This window comes from Epinephelus moara, chromosome 14 (genome assembly GCF_006386435.1).
Source record: "Epinephelus moara isolate mb chromosome 14, YSFRI_EMoa_1.0, whole genome shotgun sequence".
NCBI lineage: Eukaryota > Metazoa > Chordata > Actinopteri > Perciformes > Serranidae > Epinephelus > Epinephelus moara.
In genome coordinates, this window is record NC_065519.1 from 10,164,002 (window position 1) to 10,190,316 (window position 26,315).

At 38.1% G+C, this 26,315-nt stretch overlaps 1 protein-coding gene across 5 annotated transcripts in view; it reads right to left on the reverse strand.

The window, feature by feature from the left end:
• Nucleotides 1–4,262: 4,262 nt before the first annotated feature.
• dnmt3ab (DNA (cytosine-5-)-methyltransferase 3 alpha b) overlaps nucleotides 4,263–26,315 on the reverse strand; it is a 55,698-nt gene continuing 33,645 nt past the window's right edge. For 3 of the 5 annotated variants that reach the window (XM_050061354.1, XM_050061353.1, XM_050061356.1), the window contains 16 exons: nucleotides 25,555–25,713; nucleotides 25,179–25,286; nucleotides 23,558–23,714; nucleotides 23,182–23,328; nucleotides 21,564–21,608; nucleotides 21,122–21,201; nucleotides 20,839–20,951; nucleotides 17,036–17,219; nucleotides 16,851–16,935; nucleotides 16,187–16,332; nucleotides 13,991–14,081; nucleotides 13,670–13,818; nucleotides 13,058–13,158; nucleotides 9,336–9,405; nucleotides 7,925–8,043; nucleotides 4,263–7,769 (listed from right to left, as the gene is read on the reverse strand). In XM_050061354.1, coding sequence (XP_049917311.1) covers nucleotides 7,628–7,769; nucleotides 7,925–8,043; nucleotides 9,336–9,405; nucleotides 13,058–13,158; nucleotides 13,670–13,818; nucleotides 13,991–14,081; nucleotides 16,187–16,332; nucleotides 16,851–16,935; nucleotides 17,036–17,219; nucleotides 20,839–20,951; nucleotides 21,122–21,201; nucleotides 21,564–21,608; nucleotides 23,182–23,328; nucleotides 23,558–23,714; nucleotides 25,179–25,286; nucleotides 25,555–25,713 — 1,896 coding nt within the window. In that variant the 3' untranslated portion in view covers nucleotides 4,263–7,627. The remainder of the gene's footprint in view (nucleotides 7,770–7,924; nucleotides 8,044–9,335; nucleotides 9,406–13,057; nucleotides 13,159–13,669; nucleotides 13,819–13,990; nucleotides 14,082–16,186; nucleotides 16,333–16,850; nucleotides 16,936–17,035; nucleotides 17,220–20,838; nucleotides 20,952–21,121; nucleotides 21,202–21,563; nucleotides 21,609–23,181; nucleotides 23,329–23,557; nucleotides 23,715–25,178; nucleotides 25,287–25,554; nucleotides 25,714–26,315) is intronic. The other 2 variants (XM_050061357.1, XM_050061355.1) reach the window with 1 other exon arrangement.

Below are 26,315 nucleotides of genomic sequence, written 5' to 3' on the forward strand. Positions count from 1 at the left end.
GATTGTGTCCCATCTAGTGTCAAAAACCTGCACTACAGTCTGGCCAGCCATCACATTATGGCTGAGGGTGTAAATTGAGCTGATCAATTTAAAGCAATATACTCTCGATAAACTATAAAAAAAAAAAAAAAAGCCACAGAGGAGTAGCATATTTAGTATAGTTAGTGCTACTCTGTCAGAATTTAGCATAATAACCAGGTTACTTATTTGGTTACCATAGCCCCTTAATGTAGTTCTAAATACAGGAACGGTATTCAAATTGCTTTTTTTCCTGGAGGAGGATCCCCGGACCCCCTCTTTTATTATGGATAAACTGCATTCAAGAGGCAGTCTAGATAAAACGTATTTTCCCCCATGTGTAATTTTCACAGCTTTTACTACTAGTCTCATATATTTGTAAGTTGTATATGAGTAAGATACTTTCTCCCACATTGGTGCTCTAATGTGCAAATATTGGACTGGAAAAAAAAGTTTTCCTACTGCCTCATACTGTATATATTTACTTAATACTACAGCCATAAATTCCATACTTACATACTATGATATTATCTTAATAATAAAATCATAAATTAACATGTACCTGTTAATTAATACCTCTCAAAACTAAAGGCAATTATGCAAATTGCTCTTTCAGTGACCTAGTAGACTGCTAAAACTATATGTATTTGTATATGTGGGTGCATGGGGTATAGCCACCTCTTTTTCTTGCTGTTTCCAGTATACCCATGTATCAACCGAAATGCCCTGAAATATACAGGAAAGTATGCCCACCTCCTCCTCGGGAATCTATCCATCCACCTAATAGTACACCCACCTCATCAACAACCACAACACCACTGGTCGTAGACTACATTGTAGCATTCTTTAAAGATATGCAATATATTCAAATGTTGCAGTATATTTGCCCCTCACATATGTTCTTCCAGTAATAATAAGCAATTAGTCTAGATGAATAATTTGGCCATATTTCCTGCTTTGGATGTTGGACAGCTGTCTCCATCTTGTTGTGACGAGGAACATCAGTCACCACGATGGAAAACCTTGTCTTGTTATCCCTGACAATGTCATACACTTGAATTTTTACTGGGTCTGGGAATCACCATATGCCCCATGATACGATATTATCACAATACTTAAGTCTCAATACCATATCATTAAGATATGCTAAGTATTGCTGTGACATACATTGTGATATATTGTGATTTATGACCTTTTTTCAACTGTAAATTTTGTTCCAAAAAACTTTATCAACATGTGTTTCATCTACTAACATCAAAACTTTTCAGTCTGGTCATCTCACATCAGTCATTTTTATTGCAGCAAAATGTATTTAGAGGATTGAACAAATCAAAAGTGATTTTATGATTTAAATCAAAAGTTTATAGTATTCTAAACCAAAAAGTTTTATTTGTACTTGGAAAATTAATAATTAATATGTTTAAAAAATCAATACTTGGCCTCCGGGTATCGATACGATATTGCCACACAAAAATATTGTGATACTATTCTGTAATGATTTTTTTCTCTAACCCCTTATTTTTACTACTGTATTTGAATTTTGTCAACTAAATGAAACCAAACACAAACTAAATTTTATACAATGAAATATAAATAGTGTAGTTAATTAATGATCATTTTTATTTTTGTTAAAGAATGAGAGCATTACATTGGCAATCTTTTAGTGTTTGACTTCAAATACACACTGGGACCCCCTCTGGAAACATCTTTATGCTTTTATTTTGTAGGCTAATCGCTAGACTTCCGGTTCCACTTCACTTTCCTGTGCTTAACTTGATACAGCTCGCAGCATCCAGGCCGCGAGACGGTGCCACGCTCCAATCAGCGGCGCTTAGTGAAGGCTTGGTCGCCTAAGCAACCAATTACTTTGGACTCAGGGCGTGTCCACTGTGAGGAGGCTGTACCACTATGAAAGGAAGGGGGTGACACAGAGATCACAGCAAAATGAAGCTGCATAATAGATTATTATAATGTATTATCAGCACTATTATCATCGGTTTCATGGCTTAAATGTCGCTATGAGCTTTAATTGGATAAATTAATAGGCCAGTATTGTTTATGCCCTATCTCACAGGGCCCAGGCTTGATCTGCAACGATTATAATAAAAGAAAAAAGAACATAAATAATACATTTATGAGCTAATAGCATTAGTAGGAAATCTAAGTGCAAGCCCATAAACTCTGTTATTGATGGTTGTATAAAAAAAACTGTGGAGTGGCAACATGTTCAGGTCTGATCAGAGAGGAGCTGCAAGGCTACACCCTTATTTGAAGCACTGTAGGTGGTGAGGACCCAGGTGTCAAGACACTGAGCCACAAATCCCCTGCTGGAGGGCATGATGGCATGGAAACTGGAGCTGAATATCAATATCCATGTCTCCTCTATCAGCCCCCCTGACAATTAGAAGCCACAACAGACTAATGAGAATATTAATAAAGGTTGGAATTGCCCTACATCCAAAATATTAGCATTATAATGAGACTGTGTGTCAGTGGAATAACATTTGTGCCACATGAGAAAAAATAATAATTATCAAGGGGTTTCTTCACATAATTCTGACTTTATTGTGTCATTATAACAAGATGTTTTCTCTTCATAACAAGATATCTCATAATTCTGAGTAGGGCTGGCATGATACCAGACTGTCACTGCTCAATTCTTGTGGTCAGAAGAGTTCATGATAACATTTGGATATCTATGGACATTTTTAATTTGAAAAGCTATCAGTCAAATGTATCTCTTAATTTGTTTATTATGTGTTTTGTCTCTTTTATAGCAAATTAATTACATTCAAAATATGTATAATGATTACCAAGAATAGTGAAAAGGCAACCAGATGGAGTTGGGAGAGGGAGACAAAGTGAGAATGTGAAGAAACACAAATGATTTAAGAGGCGCTGGATCATTTACACAATCACTTTAACATGTTATCAGTATTTTTAATTTGAAAATATACCAGCTATTGTCAATACCAATATAGTGTGACACCCCTAATTCTGAAATAGTATCTCATATATATGACAATCATTATGCAATACTATCTCAGACTTCGTACACAAAAATTCAGCAACATTTGGAAAATCTGATAACATGCTTTGGGTTGTTCGCTAATGTTGCACACACACATACACACAATCCCGATAATGCTGTTTAACTGAATTTTTGAGTTTAAAGATATACTATGCAGGATTTAAAAAAAGAAAAGAATGGAAAAAAAATGTATAGACTCACACAGAATCATCACTTATGACCGACTTGAAGTGTGTGGCGGTGTATTTTTCTGCAGAGACTCTTCCCTCTGCCTGTATTTTCTTAATTTCCACTTATTTCCTGTGTTTGGGACATTTATGGACGTGTACTTTATAAAAAGGTAGCAAACAGGTGCCAGATTGTAAGCAGCTGGCATCCAAAAGATGCAGTGCCAAAAAACACAAGTGCAGTGAGGCAAAACACAAAATGAGAGTGATCGTGCATTCCATTTGTACTGGGAAGTTGGAATTTTTGAGTTCCCATTCAAATTTCAACTGGAATGCCTCCAATTTTTGAGATTAAGGTTAGTGAGGTTCCTCTGATTTTCTGAGTTGGAAATCCAACTTCAGCGGGCATTCAAATCGAAATTTTTGACTGGGAACTTGGAAATTCCAACAAACGCACAATAACAATATCCGTCTTGTTGTACTAGAATGCAATCAACTCTGTTGTGATGTCATTCCCAGCTCTGACTTTTGGCTTTCAAGGTAAATGGAATGCAGCATGTATCTGAGGTCGGCTCTAAATTTTCATTTTTGCTGGCAAGCATGTTTACAAACGGTAACCGACAATCACACACCTGTATACCTTTAATTCTTTATTAATAACTTCTGTATAAAAGACTGTATAAAATAATAGAAGTAACTAATGTTATGTCACCCATTGGTTTGTGGACTGCCATTTTGAAGCCTTTGTATTCATGATTACAGAACTTTACCATCTTGGATTTTTGGAGCCAGAGGTGACCATATTTGGATGAGAAGGTGGAGCTGTGGAGGTGCGAGGGATGGATCTGACTCATAGACTGTATCAACACCCTGCAGACAGCCTGTCATTCAAAGCGGCTCACCCCTACATATGCACAACTTTTAAACTCAATAAAATGTCAGCAGGTGAGTTGTATAAAAATTCACCTGCTGTACAGTTGTCATGAACGGGGAAATTAGTTATAGAGACCAAAACTGTTTTTCATTCCACATAAACATGTTTATTTCTATTGTACAGTTGGACATTTAAGCATGGGTGTCTGGGGATTGACTTGCTTTTGGAGCCAACCTCAAGAGGCCATCTGATGAAATGCAGTTTTTGGCGCTTCAGTGTTGACTTCATGTGTCAGCCTTTGAGGCTGCTGCTTGGCTTTAATTTAAGAGGTCGGGTACATTTTATAAAATAGAATTTAAAAAAAAAAAGGACAGGAGGTGGCAGATTTTTGCACAAAAACAATACATTTATTCAAGTGTTCTCCAGCACAAGTAATACGGAGCCTTTTTCTTCTCTCTGGACACTAAACTTAAGTATGGGGGGAGGGAGGGGGGGGTCAAAGTGGAGAATGACTGCTACATTTGCTGTACGAACTGGTCTTGAGGAAAAAGCGTATAGGCCATTAACAGTTATGACAGAAAGAAAGTCACACAGAGTGTCAACAGTATCACCGAATATAGAATTATTGACCTGCCTTGAACAGTAAAACTCAAATGTTGTTTCTGATGATTCAAAAAAAAAGAAAAGAAAAAAACATCGATTCAAAACAACATTTGGAAAACAGACATGGAGAATATTACGGCATGGAATGTAGGATTAAGAAGCAATGCGTATTAAGCATACATTATGCTACAGTAAAAGTTATTACCGTTTTTTTTTTTTCTCACACGATTTTCCCACAGATAATCACCAACTACAGCAATCTCTAGTCTAAAACAATATAGGAAACCTTTCATTATTTGTTATCCTTATTTTTTCAAGTACAAAGTTAAAATGCCTTTGTTAATATATTTATATGAGTGAAATAATAGTTCTTTTCTGTTACTACAAGGAACTTAAAAACAGTCATTGTCAAGACATGTTTATTTCTCTTCCAATCAAATATATTTTTCTTGTTTAGATAAAATGTTTAGCACCATCGGAGACACCTACAATCCCTCTTTTTAAAGTTTTACAAAAGGAAACAGAAGCCAAAACAAAAACCAAACAAAAAAACACCACCATGTAGGGCTGTGCAGTGAAGTTGAGACCGTTCATCTTAAAGCTGTCCATAGGCCACTATTAAGATCACATGACATAAATCTGGACTCACTTGACACAAACAAATCAGTACGATAAAGTAGTCGACTTGGAGTCTCCCTACATCTAACGCTCAAAGCAAGTTTTGAATCAAATTTGTCACTTGATTTTTTTTATGTTTAACCTAAGATTCTTTTCCTAATTTGATGATATATATTAGCAAAGAATTATATTTGTACATCTCATACGTAAAAAAAAAAGAAGATAAAAACAAATTGAAAACAGCAACCGGAAAACTCTATGTACAAAATGTACAAACATGAGGGGGTGTTACGTATTATGGGGGAGGGGGGAAATAACATCTGGTTAAAATATCACAAGAGCTCATATTGAGCGCCGTGTGCATGGACAAAAATGATGGCAATAAGGTCACTTAAGAAATTAATTACATTATGAAATTAAATTTCAAATTTAGAATCTTAAATATGATATAGATAAGCGATAACATCTGTTTTTATTAACCTCTTTAACATCTTTGAGTGCCGACACCTCTGTCAAACACTGTGTCAGTTTTTTGTTTTGACGAACTGCAGCCTAAATCCTCCATATTAATCTTAGAGGTTACAATCAAGAGAATTTAGTTTGTGAACGTAATCCAGATTTGGATCAGCACCTAAATTTGTCAACATGACGACTACGATTTATCAGGGAAACGGCAAAGGGCCAGCTGTCCTTCACAAGGGACAAAATATTATACAAAGCGCATGACACAGTTCCCTAACTCTGCCTTACATTTTACAATCTTAATAGAAATAGACATTCTTTGACTCTGGGTAGAATCATACTGTATCGCTGCTTTAAAACAGGGAACAATATGGATGATGGAGGGAGGGACAGGGGTTACAAATGTCAAATCCATTTACTGTACACTGAGTCAAATAACATGGTTTTCACATATCAAAATCCATTCTTTCACTTCTATTGGCACAGCCCTACTGTATACAAAAAGTATTACACGAGGGTAGATCAGTTCACATCATAAAACAAACAAACAAAAAACAATTCACAAGAACCAATATTTTTTTTTAAAATATCAAGAAAAAAAGAAAGTATACATATAAAAGTGCTTTATAATGTTGATAAAACAGCACAAAATTGCTATAAAAAGGTAGAAGAACTTTGTGAAGCCGCACCATATTGTTGAGGATTTTGCACCTGAAAGTTTTTCAGTTACGAGAGGTGGAAGTTGATGAGGAGAGTTACCCGGCCTGGCCACCCTCCCTCCCTCCAGCGACCACACTTAATAACAGTTGTACAGTAATGTCATTGGTCAGGATGAAACTAGAAAAAAATAGTTTCACAGACGTTGATCTTTTTTTTTTTTCCGTTTTTTTCTTTGATTTTTTTTCTTGTTTTTTTTTTTTACAATGACAGAAAACATCATTTCCCATGTGGCTATAGCTTCACTTTCTGTTTGTGCAGATCCAGGCAGTGAGCCTGAGTGTGGCAAGGCTGAGACATTAAATGAGCACCAGTACAAACTGTATAAAAGCTGTAAAATGCAGAAAAGAGGATATGCTCTATTTTGCAGTCTACTGTCTCTCACTTCCTTTGAAGTGAACGAAACGGCACAGAACAGAATTTTTTTTTTCGTTACGTGTAAAAACATCAAACACAAGTTATTTCAGCAACAGGTTAAAGAGTTCCGTATTGTCTAGAGTTGTAGTGCCACATGGGCTATGATGTTTTTCATCATCTTGGAGCACCATGGTATTGTAACCATATTACAGTAGTACCTTTATTACCTTCAGTTGTGTATATAAACTGTAAACAAAGAGGTATATGTGATCTGGTGTTTTGGATTCTTAGAGACACAGCTCTCCTGACACTGAAGAAAATCGCCTTTCACGTCACATCTCTGTGAGGCTCAGTAGCTGGAAGCATGGCCGCACTGCAGGTGGGAATCTCGCAGCCCCGACGCACAGTACGCTCACACAGCAGAAACATTTCACATATCTCATTTCCTATCTCTCGGGTCTTTCCCATCGCATTGCTGTCTCTTTTTAAAAACACGTTTAGCACTTTTCTGTCTCAGTGTCTTGAGAAGAAAGCATAGTCTCAAGTATAGCTTGCACAAACAAATCAACAATACTTGATAACACTGCTAAAAGGTAAAATGACATATCAAAATTAAATAGAATAAGAATTACAATTCAAATACAAGAAATAATGTGAAATCTACGTCAATGTTGCGCTTGCAAATTATACAGGAGTATAATTTGAGGATCAAGGCTCTTATTTCTAGTCACAACATACAGTTGTAGTTCCTAAATGGTTCCGAGCAAGTTTTCTTGCTGCTCAAACACAGGCAAAGTAATCTTTAAGTGGTGCAAACAGGTGGCGGATAACCGGGACGCTCCATGATCTGCCCAGGAGCCTTTGCCTTGCCAGTCGGCTCATGTTGGACACGTCCGTATAGTGGACTGGGAAGCCAAAGACCCTGACAGAGAAATGAGCCAGACACAAAGCAACAAGCGAGACAGACACACAGGCAGGAGGCAGAACAGGGGAAGACACAAGAGGATAATTTTGAGATTTTGATCTCTGAAAGAGCTGTGAAAGGTAGTTTGAAGGATGATCTTAATGTTTACATACCTCTCCATCTCAGTGCACCACAGTATGTCCTCCTTCTCGTTCATGTAGACAGGGAAGTGCTGGTCCTTGCCCTGCTTGATGGAATTAGACCTGGTGGTGATGGTCCTCACCTTCCCAAACTGACAGAGAAAGAAAGGGAACAAGAGGAATATTAGTCTGTGAATATGTGGGCAGATTAGGAGACAATGGGCCCCTGGGCACAGATATGCAAAGGGCCCCACCACCTCTCTTACACAGGAGCAAGACAGGCAGACTTTGTGCATTTCTTTGTATTCATTATACATATTTTTGTGGTTTTGTGTCTCTTTGTGTTTATTTTCTGTCACCTTGTGATTGTTTTCTGTCTTTTTGTGGTTGTTTTGTGTCTCTTTGAGATTATTTCACATCATTTTTGGTAGTTTTGTGTCACTGTATAGTTATTTTATGTCGCCTTGAGGTTGTTTTTTGTCTCTGGTTGTTTTGTTTTCTTTGAGGTAAATTAAATGTCATCTTTCGTTGTTTTGTGTCATTTTGTAGTCATTATGTGTCGCTTTGTGGTTGTTTTTTGTCTCTCTGTGGTTGTTTTGTGTCTCTTTGAAGTTGCTTTGTGTCTCTTAAGTTGTTTTATGTCTCTTTGTGGTTGTTTTGAGTGTCTTTGAAGTTGTTTTGTTCCCCTTTGAGGTAATTTTATGTTGTTTTTTATCAATTTGTTTCACTTTATAGTCATTCGTGTCTCCTTGTCACTGTCTTTTGTCTCTTTGTATTCATTTAGTGTCTCTTTTTGGTTGTTCTGCCCATTTTTGTATTTATTTTGTGTCTCTTTGTAGTTCTTTTGTGTCTCCTTTTAGCCATTTTGTGATCATTTTAGCAACATTTCAAAAGGCCAGGGTGGCCCCTGACACTTTGGGCCCATGGAGTTTAGTAATCCATCCATACATGAATCTAACTAGCTCTATGTTTTTTATTGTTTTGAGTGTCTGGCTTTTTCATTAGGGTGGGTTAACCCTAACCCTAACCCACACAGATCAGATTGATTGATTAACCTGAAGATTTTGATCTCACTACTGAATTAAGCCCTTTTAAATGGTTATCTCTTATCCCCACTAGGGGCCACCAGTGTTGCTTCCTCCTGCTGTGAGCACTGAAATAAGTCGTGTGTTTTTGCTTTTCTTTTCTGCTTTTATTTTTTTTTTTGCTATTGTTTTTAATTACAATTACAAATCCCACTGTCCCAACTTGATATACTCAATTTTGAAAACATATGATGACAGAAAGAAAACACAATTTATCTTGTGCAAATCAAATCTTGAATTCACTTAATGTAACGGAGTTTGGACCAAAACCTCTGCCAAATCAATATTATGTAAGCACTCTAATGATGCATGCACTTCTGTTGTAATATATTTGTTGCATCAATGTATTATACAAGTACCTTAGCTGTTCTGCCGTGTTCTAAACAGTCCTGGAGGTCCACTCTGTCATTGCACATAGCACTCAAAGGCCTGAAAAGAGAAAGAACAGGAGCCACAGTTTATATTAAGGCTTATGGTATAACCTCATCTATCAAATCTGATACTTGGCAAAGTAACTGCTCTTTATTTTCTTTGCTGATTGTAGTCTGGGAACACCATGTAGGCTATTTAATAATATTGAGTTGGTTATGTTTTAAGTGTCCTCTAAAATAGACAATTCTTATATTCAGACTGATTATATTTACACAACACTGGGTGGGCTGTATTTCTGGAATCCAATGGGTCTTGTGCGCAGAGGCGTTCACAAATGTATTTTGTGATTAAATATAAGTGACTCTCTCCACAAAAATATTTTTCAACACACACAAAATTTTATATTGTATATAGATGTAAAAAAAGACATCCAAAAGAGGAAGTTCACATACATATTTCTAATGGACATTCGTTTTTTTTCTGGTTTTAAATAAATAAACAAATGTATGCATGGAAAAGTATTTGCAGTTTTCATCCACACCATAATTGGCTGTTATTACATTTGTATGCAGACTGTTGAACCTGTGTGTGAACTTAACTGCTACGCCTCCATTCACAACTTCATTCTTTAATGAGTTATCTGTAGCCAATCAGATGTCTCCCTCCGATTCAGCCAATCACGTGAGCTAATATTCGAGGGTGATTAAAATACCGTTACATCTGCGCAATCAAACTGCTGCGTAGCTGCCAACCTCACCTCGGCTAGCGACCCCCTGAGTGTAAGTGAAACTTATCACGTTAAGCTTGTTACCACCTTATAGTGAGTAATTAAATGTTTTTGAATTACATGATTTATTGAAGTTTTGACATTAGCTCCGTCAGTTAAAGAATTATTTGACACCTTTTACGTCGACCAAAGTGTCGTTTAGCTAGCTACATAAGCTAACTAGCTAGCAGTTAACGGTTTCTAACGTCTGCGCATGCTGGTGAGTTTTCTGTTTGGCCAAGTTACATCCTGCATGGAAGAAAGCAGAGGTGGAAGAAGTATTCAGATTCTTTACTTGTACTAATCCCACACTGTGAAGATACTCAAATATAAGTATATATATAAATATAAGTCCTGCATTCAAAACCTTAAGGTAAAACTATGTAGCTTGCTCTTACCAGCAAAATGTACTTTTAAGTATCAAAAGTACTCAAATATTTCCTTTCAGTGTTTTACTGCTGTATATGGTTTTTTGACATTAATATTACTGCTTCATTAATGTATATGTTGCACTGTATCGCTTTAGATGTCAAAAGTTGTGCTTATTGTATCTCTTTTATATACTGTTGGGTAGTTTAATCTACAGCAATGCATCTTTTTGTATGACATGTTAATAGCATGGCTGTCCTGTGAGAACTATGCATCTCTAAAGAGTCAACTGTTCATGTTGTCAGAAAAACAACCCTGTTAAAAGCTTTGAGATGGCATTTTCCAGCTGACCCAAGAGGGTTTATAAATAGTTTACTTTGCTTTAAGAAGTAGGATAATTTTCACTTAAACAAACACATCTATCCCAACTGTCATTGGGCGAGAGGTGGGGTACACCTTGGACAGGTTGCCAGACTATCACAGGGCTGACACATAAACACAGACAATAGTTCATGCGCACATTGCCGCTTATGACCAGTTTAGAGTCACCAGTTAACCTAGCCTGCATGTCTTTGGACTGTGGGAGGAAGCTGGAGTACCTGGAGAAAACCCATGCATCACAGAGAGAGCATGCAAACTTTGTACAGAAAGGCTCCCACCCTTCTGAGCCCTTCATGTTTCAGTTTATCACAAACATTCACAATCAGCAGATCTGTTGATGTATAGTTTAACTGGACAGGAAGGGGATGTAAAAAAAAAAAAGTAAGCTGTCAGACAAATGTAGTGGAGTGAAAAGTACAATATTTGCCTCTGAGATATAGTGGTGAAGAAGTGTAAAGCTGCATGAATTGGAAATACTCAAGTAAAGTACAAGTACCTCAAAATTACAGTACACTGTTATTACAGTAACAGTGTATAGTGTGCAGGATTTACTGGCATCCAGTGGTGAGGTTACAGAATGCAACCGAGTGAATACCTGCCCTTGGCTCTCTATTTCCAAGTATGTAACAGGTAACTTGCCTCTCCAGAGCCAGTGTTTCCCAATGTAGATATAAAGGGTTCACTCTAGGCTGACAAAAACATGACTATTCTTAGTGTCAGGTGATTTTACACTAATAAAAACATAATTATGAATATTATACCTCATTTCTGTGAACAGATCCCCCTAAATCCCCCACATTGGTCCTTTAAGTACAGTACTTGAGTAAATATACTTGGTTACATTCCATCACTGTAATGAAGTTAAAGGAGCTATATGTAAGAAATCTAAAACAAATAGTAATAAAATCCTCCTAATATGTCACAGAGACTAAGGAATAATGTTCATATAACATACTGATCTCACCGACAACAATAGTACAGCCAGAATATTCGCATTTTAAAAAACAATTACGGTCCGCAAATCATGTTTATGTTTTGAATTTGTGTTTTGGCCTGTTGCGCCATCCACCGCCGTCTACCAGTCAGGCAGTCAGTAGAGTCTCAGCATCAGTTACAGTTACGACTGAGCTACAGCAGCACAGCAAGCAGCATTAGCAGTGTTCCGGTATATAGCATTAGCAGCCGGCTCCTCCGCTGTATCCCGGCAGCAGCGTTAGCAGCAGAGAAGCCGGACTTGCTCGAACGGTCCGCTGGAAAACTGAAGATCAAGGACGCGGCGACGCGGCCCTGCCACGGCAGCCGCCCATGGGCAAACAAATCAGTCTCCAGTGTGCCACTGTCCAGCAACCTCGAATCTGTAGGGGAGGGGGGGCGGACACAACTCGCGGCAGTATTTTGAATTTGAGTGCAGTAACCGTTTTGGCCACATTCTTACATACAGTGCCTTTAATGTTATTAAATTATTGAAAATAGAATGTATTTTTGACAGGGGCTATTGACTCAAGCCAAAACAGCAGCAGCATGGGCTTTTGTGCAGTTGTTAGCTTGGGAGCTGTCCCCATCCTTAACCGCATCGCTTGAAGTGAGCAGAACAGAGAGCACACCAGCCAGCACTCTCACTACTCTGCCTCCCAGTACCAATACTAGGATGAGGCAGGCTGTGACAAGGTAATGCACTCAATGTACTTTAGCCTGCTATTACTACATTTGGCAGTGCAATAAGATCAAAAGATGGCTCAGTCCTATAGATGGGTAAACATCTGATATTTGAGCTGCCCTCCATTTTACTAAGTGAAGTTAATGTTCGGCTAAGGGCTTTTTCCACATTTTTCCATAATGGCTCCATCTCCTCTTATGCTGCTATAATAGCAGATGTTTTCTATCTCTGTAACCCCTTTTACATTGCCTCTTAAAGATGGGAGTTTCACCTCCCCATTTTGTATAAAAGGTACAATCCCTGAATGGGGGGACAGAGTTGTCTTGCCTTTAAGCCGAAACAAGAGCCAAGAGGTTCAGGTGGCAGGTTATGTCATCATTTAACGTTTGCTAATGGTCAGTTACATATGCTGATTCTGAAGTCTGAAGAAATCATTTGTTTGATTTGGTTACTACATGACTGGTGTAGTCACTATCTTGATTAGGGTAAGTGTTATTTCCTTCCTTGTGTAGAACACTGGCTGCTGCTTCCCTCACCATTCAAACACCAACCTGTTCATGCCAGGAAGGTTACCCCAGAAGTAGCGGGCGCGGTGGGCAGCAGACACTTCCTTGGCATCGATCATCACTGGGTTGCACTGAAATCCAAATAAAGCAGAGGAAAAGACACCTGAATCCAAGGTAAGATGCACTTCTCCGCAGAGTGTATCACAGTACAGCGAAGTAGAGTTTGATAGCACAGTATAACTGGTATTGAAAAAAATCCTTGTATAGGTTTGACTGATGTAAAAATTAATCTAGGGTCAGGTGAAAATGTCCAATAAGCCAGCTTCAATGCATTTTACACATTATCCTACCATTTAAAAGGGTTTCAAAAGCCAAACAAAGTGACAGGTCACACATTAAACATAGCACATCAGAACTATAATAAATAAGAAAGATAAAGAGTGTTCTCTTCTCATGTTCTGTGTAAAGTTAATGAATTAGTGCCACAAGGGGGCATTCATAAGCCATCAATCCTTGTCTCACTGGAATTACATCATACTGTATCTACACTACAGTCAAAGATTTAACTAGTTCATAGAAGTTATGATCTGAAGGATTAGATAAATCTGTAGGAACAAGTTCAATGGACAGAGAGAAGCTGACCTCTAGAAAGCGAGATATGTCCCTCTTATCGCTGACACCCATGGCAACCACATTTTCAAAGAGCCAGAAGAAAGGCCGGCTCTCCCCCTCCTTTGGCCGAGCCTCGTGGAGCAGCCTGTAAAACTCGAAGAACAGGCGTCCGGTGCCCTCTGTGGGAGAGAAACAATCACTGAACAGTGCTGAAGTACAGTAAGGAGCACATACTAATGATTTTTTGTGAATTGTCTGTTATAGATAGATATTCAACTTGTCGATATTTGACAGGATCTTGATTCAAAATAACATCACAAAGAAAGTCTTAACAGTGAAGAGTTAACCTACCATAAAGACCTTTCCTAGCAGGATTGACTATAGAAAGGTCATTGCATGGGCTTCCACCAATAACTAGGTCAAAGGGACCCCACTCCTGTATCTGTATACAGATAAGACACAGAGTCAGAAACACAGAGATAAAGACAGAATCAGTATAGATAATGACACGTTGTAATATGAAGTAATGCAGCACTGAACCCCTAACCTTTGTAGAGTCTGGTGGATGCCTTAAAAATGTCTTCATTGTGCTCTAGTCTCCAGTTTCTTACTTAAGTAAGTTCATGCACTTTCATAATGAGGCAATGCCAGTCAGTGGCCAGGAATAATGTAATATGATGTTGGTAAATTGTGGATCTGGCATATTAGGGACCTGGATTGTCAGGCAAAAGAAAGACAACAGATTTTATGTTTGGGAGAGTTAGTGTCTACCTCTCTTTGGCTCTCCAGTGTGAGAAAAGAAGACCCTCTGCTGGGTCTCATGCAGTAATATTTTTGTTTTCTTATCCTAAACTTCTTCTACATTTTTTGATGAGACTTCATTGTAGTTTTCCAAATCAGATTCACCAAACTCTCTTAAATCCAGTCATGTTTAAAGCCAAAATGAAACTCCAACTTCTAGGGCTCTGGTCTTGTGGTTTCCTTTGTTGAATGACGATTACAGACTACCGTTGGTTAGTTGGCTTGTGTTTAAGTTAGTTGGCTAGTTAGCTGTTGGCTGTAGTCTTTGTGGTGTGTTCAGGTGCAACTTTTTTACTGTTGTCGTTGTTACTATTAACTAATAGGTAGAGTAGGTATAATTTACAAATGAATTGTTTGACTTGCTGACTAATATACTTAATTAAAATTTAAAGGATATGCATGGGTCTTATTTACAACTCTGCAAAAGCTTTTTTACAGTGTACTTAAACAACAACAAAAACCACAATATAAAGAAGTCCTATGGCTGTTTTTGTTTTCCTTAGTGTTCTTTTTAATTATACATATACACTGGAATTGCAACCATGTAGGCGTCTTTTTAAAATGAGCTGTCAAAAAAACAAAACAGACAAAAAAACTGCACAAACTTGCGATAATCGCTAATTTTATCATATCAGGTTAATGTGTTTGACTCTGTTTGCAGGCATTTTATTCACAAAAAAAGGAAAAAGATTTTTTTACCCTGCAGAGCTTCAAGTCATGCTGTGAGAAATCATTAGAGGAAACAATTAACCTAAATATTAATAGTACAGCTGTTAATGACGTCATCAGAGCAGCGCTGTACTCTGACAGAAACAGAGAGGGAACTGTTGCATGAGATGAGATAAAATGCTAAATAACGTCTCTCTAAAGCAAGGCGGACGCTGTAAACAACTGTATATCTTACCAGCATTCCCAGCAGGGAAACATAAAACATCCTAATCGGGGGTATTTCTATGTATATTGGAGCCCTATTTTATGATTAAGGATGATAAGTGGGGCATTTTTTTTTTTACAATAAAAATCATTCTTTATATAGTTTAACGACACCAGAGACTCAACTACCTTCTGCTGTGGTAGAGCTTGTTAATGTAGGGATACACATGAGAACTGCTGGGCCGATTATAAATATGATTTGGGCATCTCCACTTATTGATTCAACCTGGACTGAGTCTGTTTCAGTCTGGGTCAGTTGGTTTTGACCATTAGGAGATCAAATGATACAGTATGTGGTGTTGAGAAATTGAAATACTTTGGCGTCCGATTCAGTAGCTGCTTATTTCAAACATGTTTCATATTTAAAACTGGAGTCGTAACCACTGATATGACCTGTATCTCACTTGAGTTTATAGTCTGTGTTGCCTTCATGCCTCCATTCACCATCTCATTCAAATAGAGCATTTTTTGTCTTTTTCTTTCCCCTTTTCTGCACAGATTCTCTTTTTGATGAATGTGTGTTTCTGTTTTGGTACAGGAACATGCAAGAATCAATACTCAAGCAGGATTTCTGCGGTTGCTTAGCAACACATATGTAGTCATAGCTAACTATAACTCAGTCATTCAATAAATGCTCATTTCCTGCATGTAAGACTTAAAAAATCAGTGTATGTCAAAACAGTTAATAAGAGTGATTTACTGCTGTTGTATAAGCCAACTCCATGTATGCATGTGAAGCATAGTACAACTGAAAAAAAGACCATGCAAGCACACTTCATACAACCCTAAGCAGAGAAAAAAAATCAAACTCACATGCTTGCGTGTGACGTTCCTCACATCGCCAACATACATGATGCGACCCTGATGCCGGACGATACCCACAGTGATGGAGTCTTCACACACTTCAGAAGCTACATAGCGATCCACTTGGATGCCAAGTTCTTTTAGCACCAACAGCCCTGCACAGAATGGGGTCAAAGGTCAGACAGAACATAGATAACTATAGATAAACCCTTCAAGATTTTTCCAAAACAAGCTGTGTCTGACATATGTCGAGCAGTACCGAAAATTACCACTCAAATCCTCAAATATTCACACAGTTCCTGAAACATGCTCAACCCACATCAGTCTTCCCCTGTCAATATAATGCTTTGATATCACTCCCAAATTGACTGATAAACTCTTACAATGACTATGATGGTGTTATTAGAAATTATTTTATGTGTTCTTGAAATAACAAAGTTACCACAAGGAACCCACTGTAAAAAGTGAAAAATTTTAATTATTTACTGTGCGATGAGATTATATATCATGACATGGAAGTTGGCTAAAAGGATGACTTTGCTTTTACTGTGACCAAAATGATAAGGAAACGATGCATTCAGTACAGAAAAGGGGTCATCTGTCGTAAATGGATACAAACAGAACATTTCATACAGACTTTGATCAGATAAAGGCGATCCGCTTCTTGTCTTACCTGTTGCTATGCCGTCAAATAGCGACAAGACACGAATGGGCTTCCTCTTCTCCACCATGACTGGGGGGTAAAGCTTTGGTGGATCCTGAAATACAACACGGAGAGGGGGGAGAAAATTAGACACATAGGAAAAAAGACTCCGCTGTCAGACAGTGGGATTTATAGCCTGAGGGTCCATTACTCACAAAATCTTGGTCATGATTATTTGCAAAGAAGTGCTGGAGACGGCTGGGCCAGTCAGTGCGACGCCCCAGTAGACCAAACACACCCTTCTGACTACACATGTAGCAGTTCCAGGGGTCCTCTTTGATGGCTGCGTGTGCAGCTCCTTGACCAACGAGGAGATCGACACACTCCACACAGAAACACCTAAACACAGGGTCAAGGAGGTTATTTAGTATAAGGGATGATATGTATTTCTAGTAACTAGTAGAAGATAGGGTTGAGTTGTTGCATGTTGATATCAATCAAATGTGAGTGGCTTTTCTAAACTACACTCTTAGAAATAAGGGCTCCAAAAGGATTCTTCCCAAAGGGCTGAGGTTCTACCTCAAACCGTTTATCTGAAGAACCCTTTTTTTAAGAAAGGGTTCTTCAAGAATTCTTTTCAAAGACTTATTTGACTGCTGGAAAGATGGCCTTTTAATAAAACTAGGATGTCTTTGCAGTAGAAAGACGCAAATACTTTTTAAATTGGTGCAACAGAACCAGAGAAAACAGAGAAAAGGGGTGCCTTTTTTCAAGACGGAGAAAACTTCTTAACTACCAGAAAGCACTGTGTCGCACCAGACCAATACAGACTCCCGCTGGTGGGTGACGTAATACAAACACGTCTGTTTGAAACAATGGTGGCCGGCTAGCAAGAAACGATCTCGTATTACAGTTAAACAGAAAGCTAAAACATGTTTCTGAAAACATCTCCGGTGAGACATAGGCAACTCAGTAGCAGAATCTTGGTTTATATTTGATTAGCGCTGTCTAGTTTCACTGTTTGATCTCAGTTTTTTTGGCTTCCATTTTCACTGTGCAGCAAACAGTATGCTGCCAAAATATGTTTCTAAAACATTGTAGTCAAGAAATAGACAATACAGTGACACAATCTTGATATGTGCTCAGTTAGCGCTACTGTTTAAATGTATTTCCGAGTTGGGGGGCGGGGGTTGGGCTTGTCTGTCTCCTGATCTGCCTCTATACCCTTTGTGTTGCAATACGAAAATTCAGAAGTACAGCCTGTAGTTCAAGCAACAGCCCAAGAGCAAGCAAATTCTGCCGGATGACGTGAATTATGTCAATTATGATGGCTGGCAGAGTTTTGCTGGGGGGCGAGGAGCGATGTCTAGGCACTGGTCAGATGGAGAGAAGCTTACCGCAGTTCAGTTACACAGCCTGTTTTGCTACAAAGCAGGTTGAAAATCAGCGAAGTGCCCTTCTGAAACTAAGGGGATCATTAAGACACCCTTTCATCTAAAGAAAGAGTTCCCCAAGGATTGTTAAAAGCACGGGTGTTACAAAATCTGTACACTCAAATATCAGGTTGCCCATGTTTACCCAACGCCGTGTTTTAATTTGTTAGAGACGCATGATTAAACACATGAAAAGGCAATTAATCGATCCTGCTAACAAGTATGTGCGGTCAAAGCCTGATAGTTATTATCCCTTTGTGCCGTAGCGCACCTGTGTCGTCCAAAAACTATTAAACATCAGTGAGTCACACTGTAGCACAGGGTGATGTGTTCCTTCATTACAATAAACACTGTAGTTTATTTTGAGTCATTCATGCTGCTGTAAATACTCACCAGAGCACTAGATTAGTTTGCAGCTGAAAATATCTCTCAACAAATGCACTATTTACTCTGCTCATAGTAATGTTTGCACAAATAACAATGCCCTGCTGTCTAAGGACATTATTAAGCATGTCTTTTTTTTTACAAAAAGAAACTGTACATGATGGTGATCCATTTTATTAAGATTTATCATTAGGGCTTGGGGCTGAGTGCCACAAACAGAAAAGCAAAGTCAAAAATGACTGGTCTTTTAATGGGCAGACAATGACAAAACTAAGACTATCATAAGCCTATCCTTTAAAGTAGGCTGTTTAACAAATAAAGAGCTCTTTCCCCACCAGATCAGTTTCTAAATCAATTATAGGTCAGAAACAGACCACCCAACTGCAGCATCAGTCTTTGTTCAACCACAAAGCCTAGTTTATAGGTTTTTAGGGGCAATGAGTTATCATCCAAATGTCATTTAAATGTCAAATGCCATCATCTAAACACAGAGCAAATCATTGTTTAGTGATTGGTCCAAAGTGTGACTCAATCTGTTCTCAATGGTATTTTTCTAAACTGAAGTCTCATAGTCTGTGTAAGGATACTTTATCAGAGTATAACCAGTGGTCTATTGAAGTGGCATGCAACCACACTTTATATAATATGTGATCATTACTGCAACCAGATTTGTGACACCAACACAAAGCCTCTATTATGTGTTTAATATATGCAGTTATGGCACAATCCTGCAATCTATATTGGGAAAAACAACTATCCTAGAGGCAGATGGTGTATTTATGTGCCATTGAAATTTATTGAACAATTTATCTCCTGGGTAAAGAATACAGGAAATATTTACAGATTAGAAATTGTATAGTATCTACTGCAAGTTCACACAATGGAAGTGGATGAGGGAACTTTCCCACATTATGCATGGCAATGTACATTAGTCATTGTAGATGAAAGTTATGGAAGTTCTGGCTGGATGGTTTGGTTCAGTAACTCGTCATTTGTTTTTATTTTGGGAACAGATCTAACATGCCAGACATATTGTATGAAAATGTGCTTTTTCAGTTTTTACGGTAGATTTGTTTACAGCCTACAGAAATAAGTTCCAGGTTTGACAGATTGGGATTCAGTAGCATCCTCTGAGTCTATGATCAGTGGATTTTAAAAGTAACTTGGAAGATGAAACTTCCTCCTGGGGCCTTTTTTGGACCCACATGAAGATCGTAGAACCCATTGTGACAGGCTTTCTTTTCATTTCATGGTGGACTGGGTCCCTCACTCCTGTATATGTGACTTATTTTTATTTATTCAAAGTAGAGACAGACAACTTTACAACAACCCCACCGCGGTTTTCCTCAGAGTGTGCACAGTTATTTTGGTTGTTCAACTGTCCTTCATTTTCCCTACCGGGGATAAGAATGTACATTGATACCCTTTGGTAATAATTGCGGGTAGCTACTGATAGCTACCAGAGAAAACAAAAGTGTTATACTCTTCCTGTTTTATTCTTGCAATGGTTGTCGCACTTCCTTTGTGCTATAATGAAGCCTTCATTTTTCCTGGGAGATTGTACCCGGTGGCAGACAGAATTGCATAATGAAAGCTTGGCTTATAGGGAACCAATATGAAGGCCAATGGTCATTATCCTATGGCAATTACATTGTGCAATCAACATTTACTTCATGATGCTAAGTAAAAGCAAAAACACTTTATTTCCTATACCATCTTGGACTGTAATAGCATGTACTCCTATAGCCCTGAAAATATGTAAGATCTTCTTGCTGCCATGTGGCAATCAATCATTCAATTTGGGAACAAAAAAGGGGAGGAAATGCCTATTCTTCTGCAACAGTTTAATGGCATCCAACTGGAGAATTACTGCCAGGAGAATTACTGCCATTAACAATTATTCTGATGTATTCAACTCCTAATATTTGCATGGCAGTAGTGGATGTAAACACATACATTTCCATGTTCTTTATTGATTTCTAGGAAATCTGATTAAGATCTGCAGTACATTTAGATGCAACCTGACCTTGCACTCTTACACACTATGGCACCACTGTTCACAGAACACACATACAGTGCATTGCTTCTTTGTGCAAAAGATGCTGTCATGATTTAAATTTACATGCCTGATGAAGACATTGTGGGTATTGTGGCTGCTATTACCACCTTCATTACACAGTAGAATCCAGTAGAAACCTCACCGACAGCAGTTGTTGTTTCCGCACATGAGCACCTCTCGTCCTCCACAGCAGATAGTGCAGTATGACTGGTAACCATCGTCATCATATTGATACGCACATTCTAGGAAGCAGTTCTGTGCAAAGGAGGTAGAAAAAGGAGAGCAGTTTAACATGTTTATAAATCAAAATTTCACATCTGCTTGAAATATATCCAGTTTATTATTAGCTTTGAAAGGAGCTGTATTTTTTTACGACACAGTTGTTGGAGCCGAGTCCCAAACTTTTGACCTCTATCACAGCTTACCTTACAGCTCTGGCACATTCCCCCAGCAAACAGCGGGTGCTCAAGGGTAACATTCAGACTTCCACAGGAGATACAGATGTCTGTAGACAGAAATGCAGTATGTCAGTGTTTAACAGGGGGGGTCAGAGAGGTGTGAACTCTGCTGCTGCCATGCTCCCAGCTTCACACTTCAATGAAATTATTTAAGCAGCTGTGACAGAGGTGAAGATCTAATGAGCTTAGCTGGTATATTTTGAGAGAACTCACAAGAGAGCCAGCAAAAATTATGTAAATGTTATTTCTACATCTTGACTCTTCTGTGGTATTATTAACACTGACGTATACATTTCTGCTGCTCTGCTTGTCAACAACAAGGGCAAGTGTAAGGCATCTGGGTGTTCATCCCCTGAGAGGCCCCCTGGTGCTGCTACAAGCTAGAGAGCACAGAGCACACATCACTTACCCTCTATGCTGCGGCACTTTTGTCTCACTTCATGAACAAGCCGTTCTGAAAATACAACACATGATACACTCGATGAGAAATGTAGGTCAACAAGATCCCCACTCGACAAAATATTTGTAAGGTCAACAGTTCAAAATTGGTCTCTTTTCAACCTCCAATTTTACTTGGGTTTGTTTATTCACACAGATTAAAAGAAAAAAACAGTATAACTACAATGATCATCCTGCAACCATCTCTGTAAATCCAAAACTATGTTGTTCTTATACATGGTCTAAAATTTGTATTTGTGCATACATATATACACACAAGATATTTCTTCTACAAATCAGATGAAGATATGCTAATAGATTGAAACCAGGAATTTCAAAAACTTGAAAAAAAGAACTGAAATCCAGATTAACACATATCTGAAATGGAAAAAATGGACATTTATGTTCTTGTGAATGCAGGCTGTAGCTGATGAATATTTCTGTTTTGGGTAGTCATTAAAGGTATTTTTTATTAGCTGCCCTTTGCAGTGGAAAATACTGCAAAAATGTTGAACATCAGAGCTTTTAAGCTTTCAAGGATATCTGTGAGCTTTATTGAATTAAATTAAAGGAAATATCTACTGTAAATGATAAATATGAAGGTTCTTATGTTTCTCTGAGAATGAAATGTCACCAGCAAAATAAAACGTAAAAAGTTTATTTACAAACATTTGTCATTTCTGTAAATTAGGAACCACAGGGCCCCAAAAGTGACCCCTGTGGTACACCAAATTCTAGGAAAAGCTGTTATCAAAAGAGAAACATTTTTTTTTTTAAAAAAAAGAGACATTTTGGGGTCCAGTTTGGCATTAAATCCATAATAGCTACTTGTTTTTCAGGCAAGATGGACCTAAATTATTACCTGTACGAGTAAAAGGTACGTTAAATGTGTCTGGAGTACTTTTTTTCTTCACTCATTAAATCATCCAGTTTAAGGTCAAAGTTGGATAAATAATCAGATGCTAATGGATCTGACTCAGAACTAAGTGTCGGAGCCAGAGTAGATAATTGGTTAATATATGAGAGGTGATGTCCATAATGTTATCTGCCACTAAATTATACAGAGAGCGTCAAAGCATTTAGCTTTAACATATGCAGCTGAGATAGTCTTGAGTCGGTAAGTAAACTTTTTATTTATGGCATCAGAGTTACAAGGTGCTTAACAGGTGCAGATAAAATGCAAAACTATGAAATGCATCAAAAATAGTCAAATAGAAATAAATAAGTGGACAATGTAAAACCATTGAAGTTATGAGTTAAACAACAGATTTTAACAATAGCTTTTGTGGCATTGCCAACACTGATGTCTGTTATGTTACTGAATTAGGCGCTCATGGCCAGGCCATCCTACAGCAATATCAATAAAGCTTGTTTGGAAATAAACCCAAACATCTATTCATAGTCTTTGGAGCCTTTTTGCCTCGTCACATCACTCACTCCCGTCTTAAACCTGCCACTCTAATGGACGTCTTGTCCACACACTACTTCTCTGACCACTTACTCTGATGTACAACTGTGCTGAGTCCACCCCATGGGGAGGAATTTAGAGTTCATGACTCCTATTTAACCTAATAAATGTGGCACCTTACCTCGTGTCCTCTCATCAATGATGTCCTTGACCTTGGGTTTCTCTGCTGTGCTTTTGCGAGGCTTTTTGGCTGGAGGAGGCGTATAGGCTGCTGCTTCAGGCTCCACCCACATCTCAGGGTAAACCTCTTTGTATGGGTTACGCTCCTCTGGGGTGCACAGCATGGGAGACAATTAATATTACAGGCATCATGAATTATTCAGTCTTTTGCTTAATTAGAGAAATCTGTAGTTGAAGAGGTCCATTAACAGCTTAAATAAAGTGGTCGATACACATGGGAAGTTTCTTGCAATATTAAGGCCTAAAACTCAGTTTCTGGCAACAAGCTTAGATAAAAGCTTAACAATACAAGATTTATAATACTGACTTCCTCTTACCCTCTGGTGGCTCTAAAGCCTTGGGTCCAGTGGGCAGAAATCCTGTCATAGCCCAGTCAATCATCTGCTTGTTCAACATTTCTACTGATTTTGAGGTTTCTGTCTCGTCACTGTCGGGGCAGGCCATGAAGGCTTTGCCTGCCCGACTGCCAGCCACCTGCAAACACATAAAAACATTTATGAGTGAAAATTATCCTTAATATACTTAAAGAAATGATCATCTACTAAATCAGTGGTTCCCAACTGGTCCAGCCATGGGGTCCAGATTGCTCCTTAGTCATTAGTTCAAGGTCCACAAAGTTTAATACGTTCAGCATCATGCTTGTCTTTGGCCATGTCTTTGAGCTAGTTCGCCGTCTCTGTTAAGTAGCTGTCTGTTATTCACTCACTCTACAGCAGGAAACGGCACTTCAGAATAAAAGCTTGTGCTGTAAATTCACTGTACTTCAAAAATAAAGTGTGTTTTTTACAAACTTGACACGTTCGCAAGTCACTTGCGGTTCATTCAGAATGGACCCGCGACCCACTTTTAGAGCACGACTCTGCAGTTGGGAACCACTGTACTAAATGATTCAGCGCAGTCAATATCTCAACAAAAAACCTTATCTAACTGCTGTCCCAATAAGGGGTCATATTTCTTTTTTTTATTCCTCATCTAAGCATTTTATTTTGAAACTACACTTTTTTTTTATCTGAATGTGCTGATTACAGAAAATCTCAATAACATTTTCATTGTATTATGGACAGTGCATAGACAGCCTCTGGCTATGCATCAGTGGTGTAGTCTAGTTTCTTGTAGTGGGTATACTGTGGATATATCTACACACTCTCGCTTACTTAACCACAAAATGTTCCGCGCTGAGCTCAGCAGTGTGGGCGCGAGGAAAGAGTTCCTCTGCATGCTATGCATCTCTTGACCCCATATTTGCAAATAAAAATAGCTGAAGTGAAAGTTCTGTCACAGAACTATGTTGTTCTGTATCCTTGTGCATTTAAAATGGGTATATGGAAATCCTGGAGCTTTCTTGGTGAGTATACAGTGTATACCTGTGTATTATGTAGACTACACCACTGCTACAGATGCTCAGGAAAGACTTACACATGCTGGGAGATACATCATACAATTTATTACAGAATATTAAATAGGAAGAAATAGCTCCAATACCAAAGTCCCTGTGAAACCTCTTTTTTTAATTTCTGTTTGCATTTGCATTTGCATTAAACAAACAAGATACAACATGTTAATTAGTCAGCTATAGACTAGGCAGACCAGCTGTTTTCTCTTGGTTTTCTTGGTAATCTTTATGCGAAGTGAAGCTTATTGGCTTTAACTTAATTTCTGGGGTACAGATAGGAGACCAGTATCAATCCCTCTCACTAACTCTCTGCGGGAAAATGAATTAGCACATTTTCTCAAAATGTCAAACTATTTTTTAAGCAAGTGAAAACGTGTACAGTGCTGTTGACCAATTGGCCTGTGTAAGTTTTAAAAAGTTACAATATTAGCAACTGTAGCTATAAAATCTGCTATTATAAAAAGTACTGCAACTATAATAATGTATAATGATTAAGGCAATACGCTCAGCAGCATCAAACTGAAAAGCACTGTTCTGATACTCACCTGTAGCACTTCGTAGATGGCTTTCTTGTACATGGGCTGCTTGTTGTAAGTTGGTTGGTGAAAGGCATTATTAAAGGAACTTAAAGGCATGAGTTTCTCTACACAAACCTGCAAAAGAAAAAAAAAACCTCAGAAAATGATGTTATAGTTTATTTCACAAGCTAGAAAAATGGTGTTGTTGAGGTAAAAGTGTCTGGAGATTAATAACTGTTATGTTTATTCTGGAAAAGAGCAGCTGGTTGGGCAAATAAAACAAAAAAAGCTCATTATAAAGTGTGTGGTTGTCACTATAAACGAAAGGCTGTTTTGCCTCATTTCTGGTGAAGAAAAAAAAAATTACCTGACAGCAATATTAACGTTGGCTCTAAACACTCACCACTGAGAATTTTCCATCTCCAAACCACATGACCCATCTGGTTCCCTCAGCAGCTCTGCTCCGTCCTGTCATCCACCAGGATACAATGCGGCCTGGCCACCACGAGAACCCGCGAAGCTTCCCCCAAACCAGCTCGCCGATGCCAAAACCACGGCCGTCCTGCAGCCAAAATAAAAGACAAATATCCGCTCTGTATTAACTTCTGGGCATAATAGTGAAACCTTTTCAAATGTCTGTTTTAGTTTGTTTTTTCTTTAGGATGGTGAAATCAAGTCAGTTTAATCTATATAGCCCAATATCACTAATTTGCCACATTACAATATGTACAGCACACGGCTGCCTCTATCCTTAGACTTTTAATTTGTGTAAGGCATAACTTAAGGAAACCTCAGGAAGAGCAACAGAGGGGGGATCACTCTCCCAGGATAGACAGACAAGGTTTTGAAAATAGCTCTAGATTTGTTTTTGTTTTTGGTAAATTCATTCTTATATAAATTATAAAATAATATCCTTAAACTGAATGCACAAATCCAATATCTTTAATCTCTTTTTTTTCCTGTTAAAAAGCAAGTTCGCATATGTCATACGTCAAAATCTATTTACTGTTTCCGGAGTAACACTAAAAATGTAAGAATAGTTTTATAAACTGTTGAATACACCCTGTACCACTTAAGTACTTAGTTAAAGGATGTCCCTCTTTATGTATTAAAAAAATAAATAACACCATATGATAGTATGTATATATTTGTAGAAAACGATAC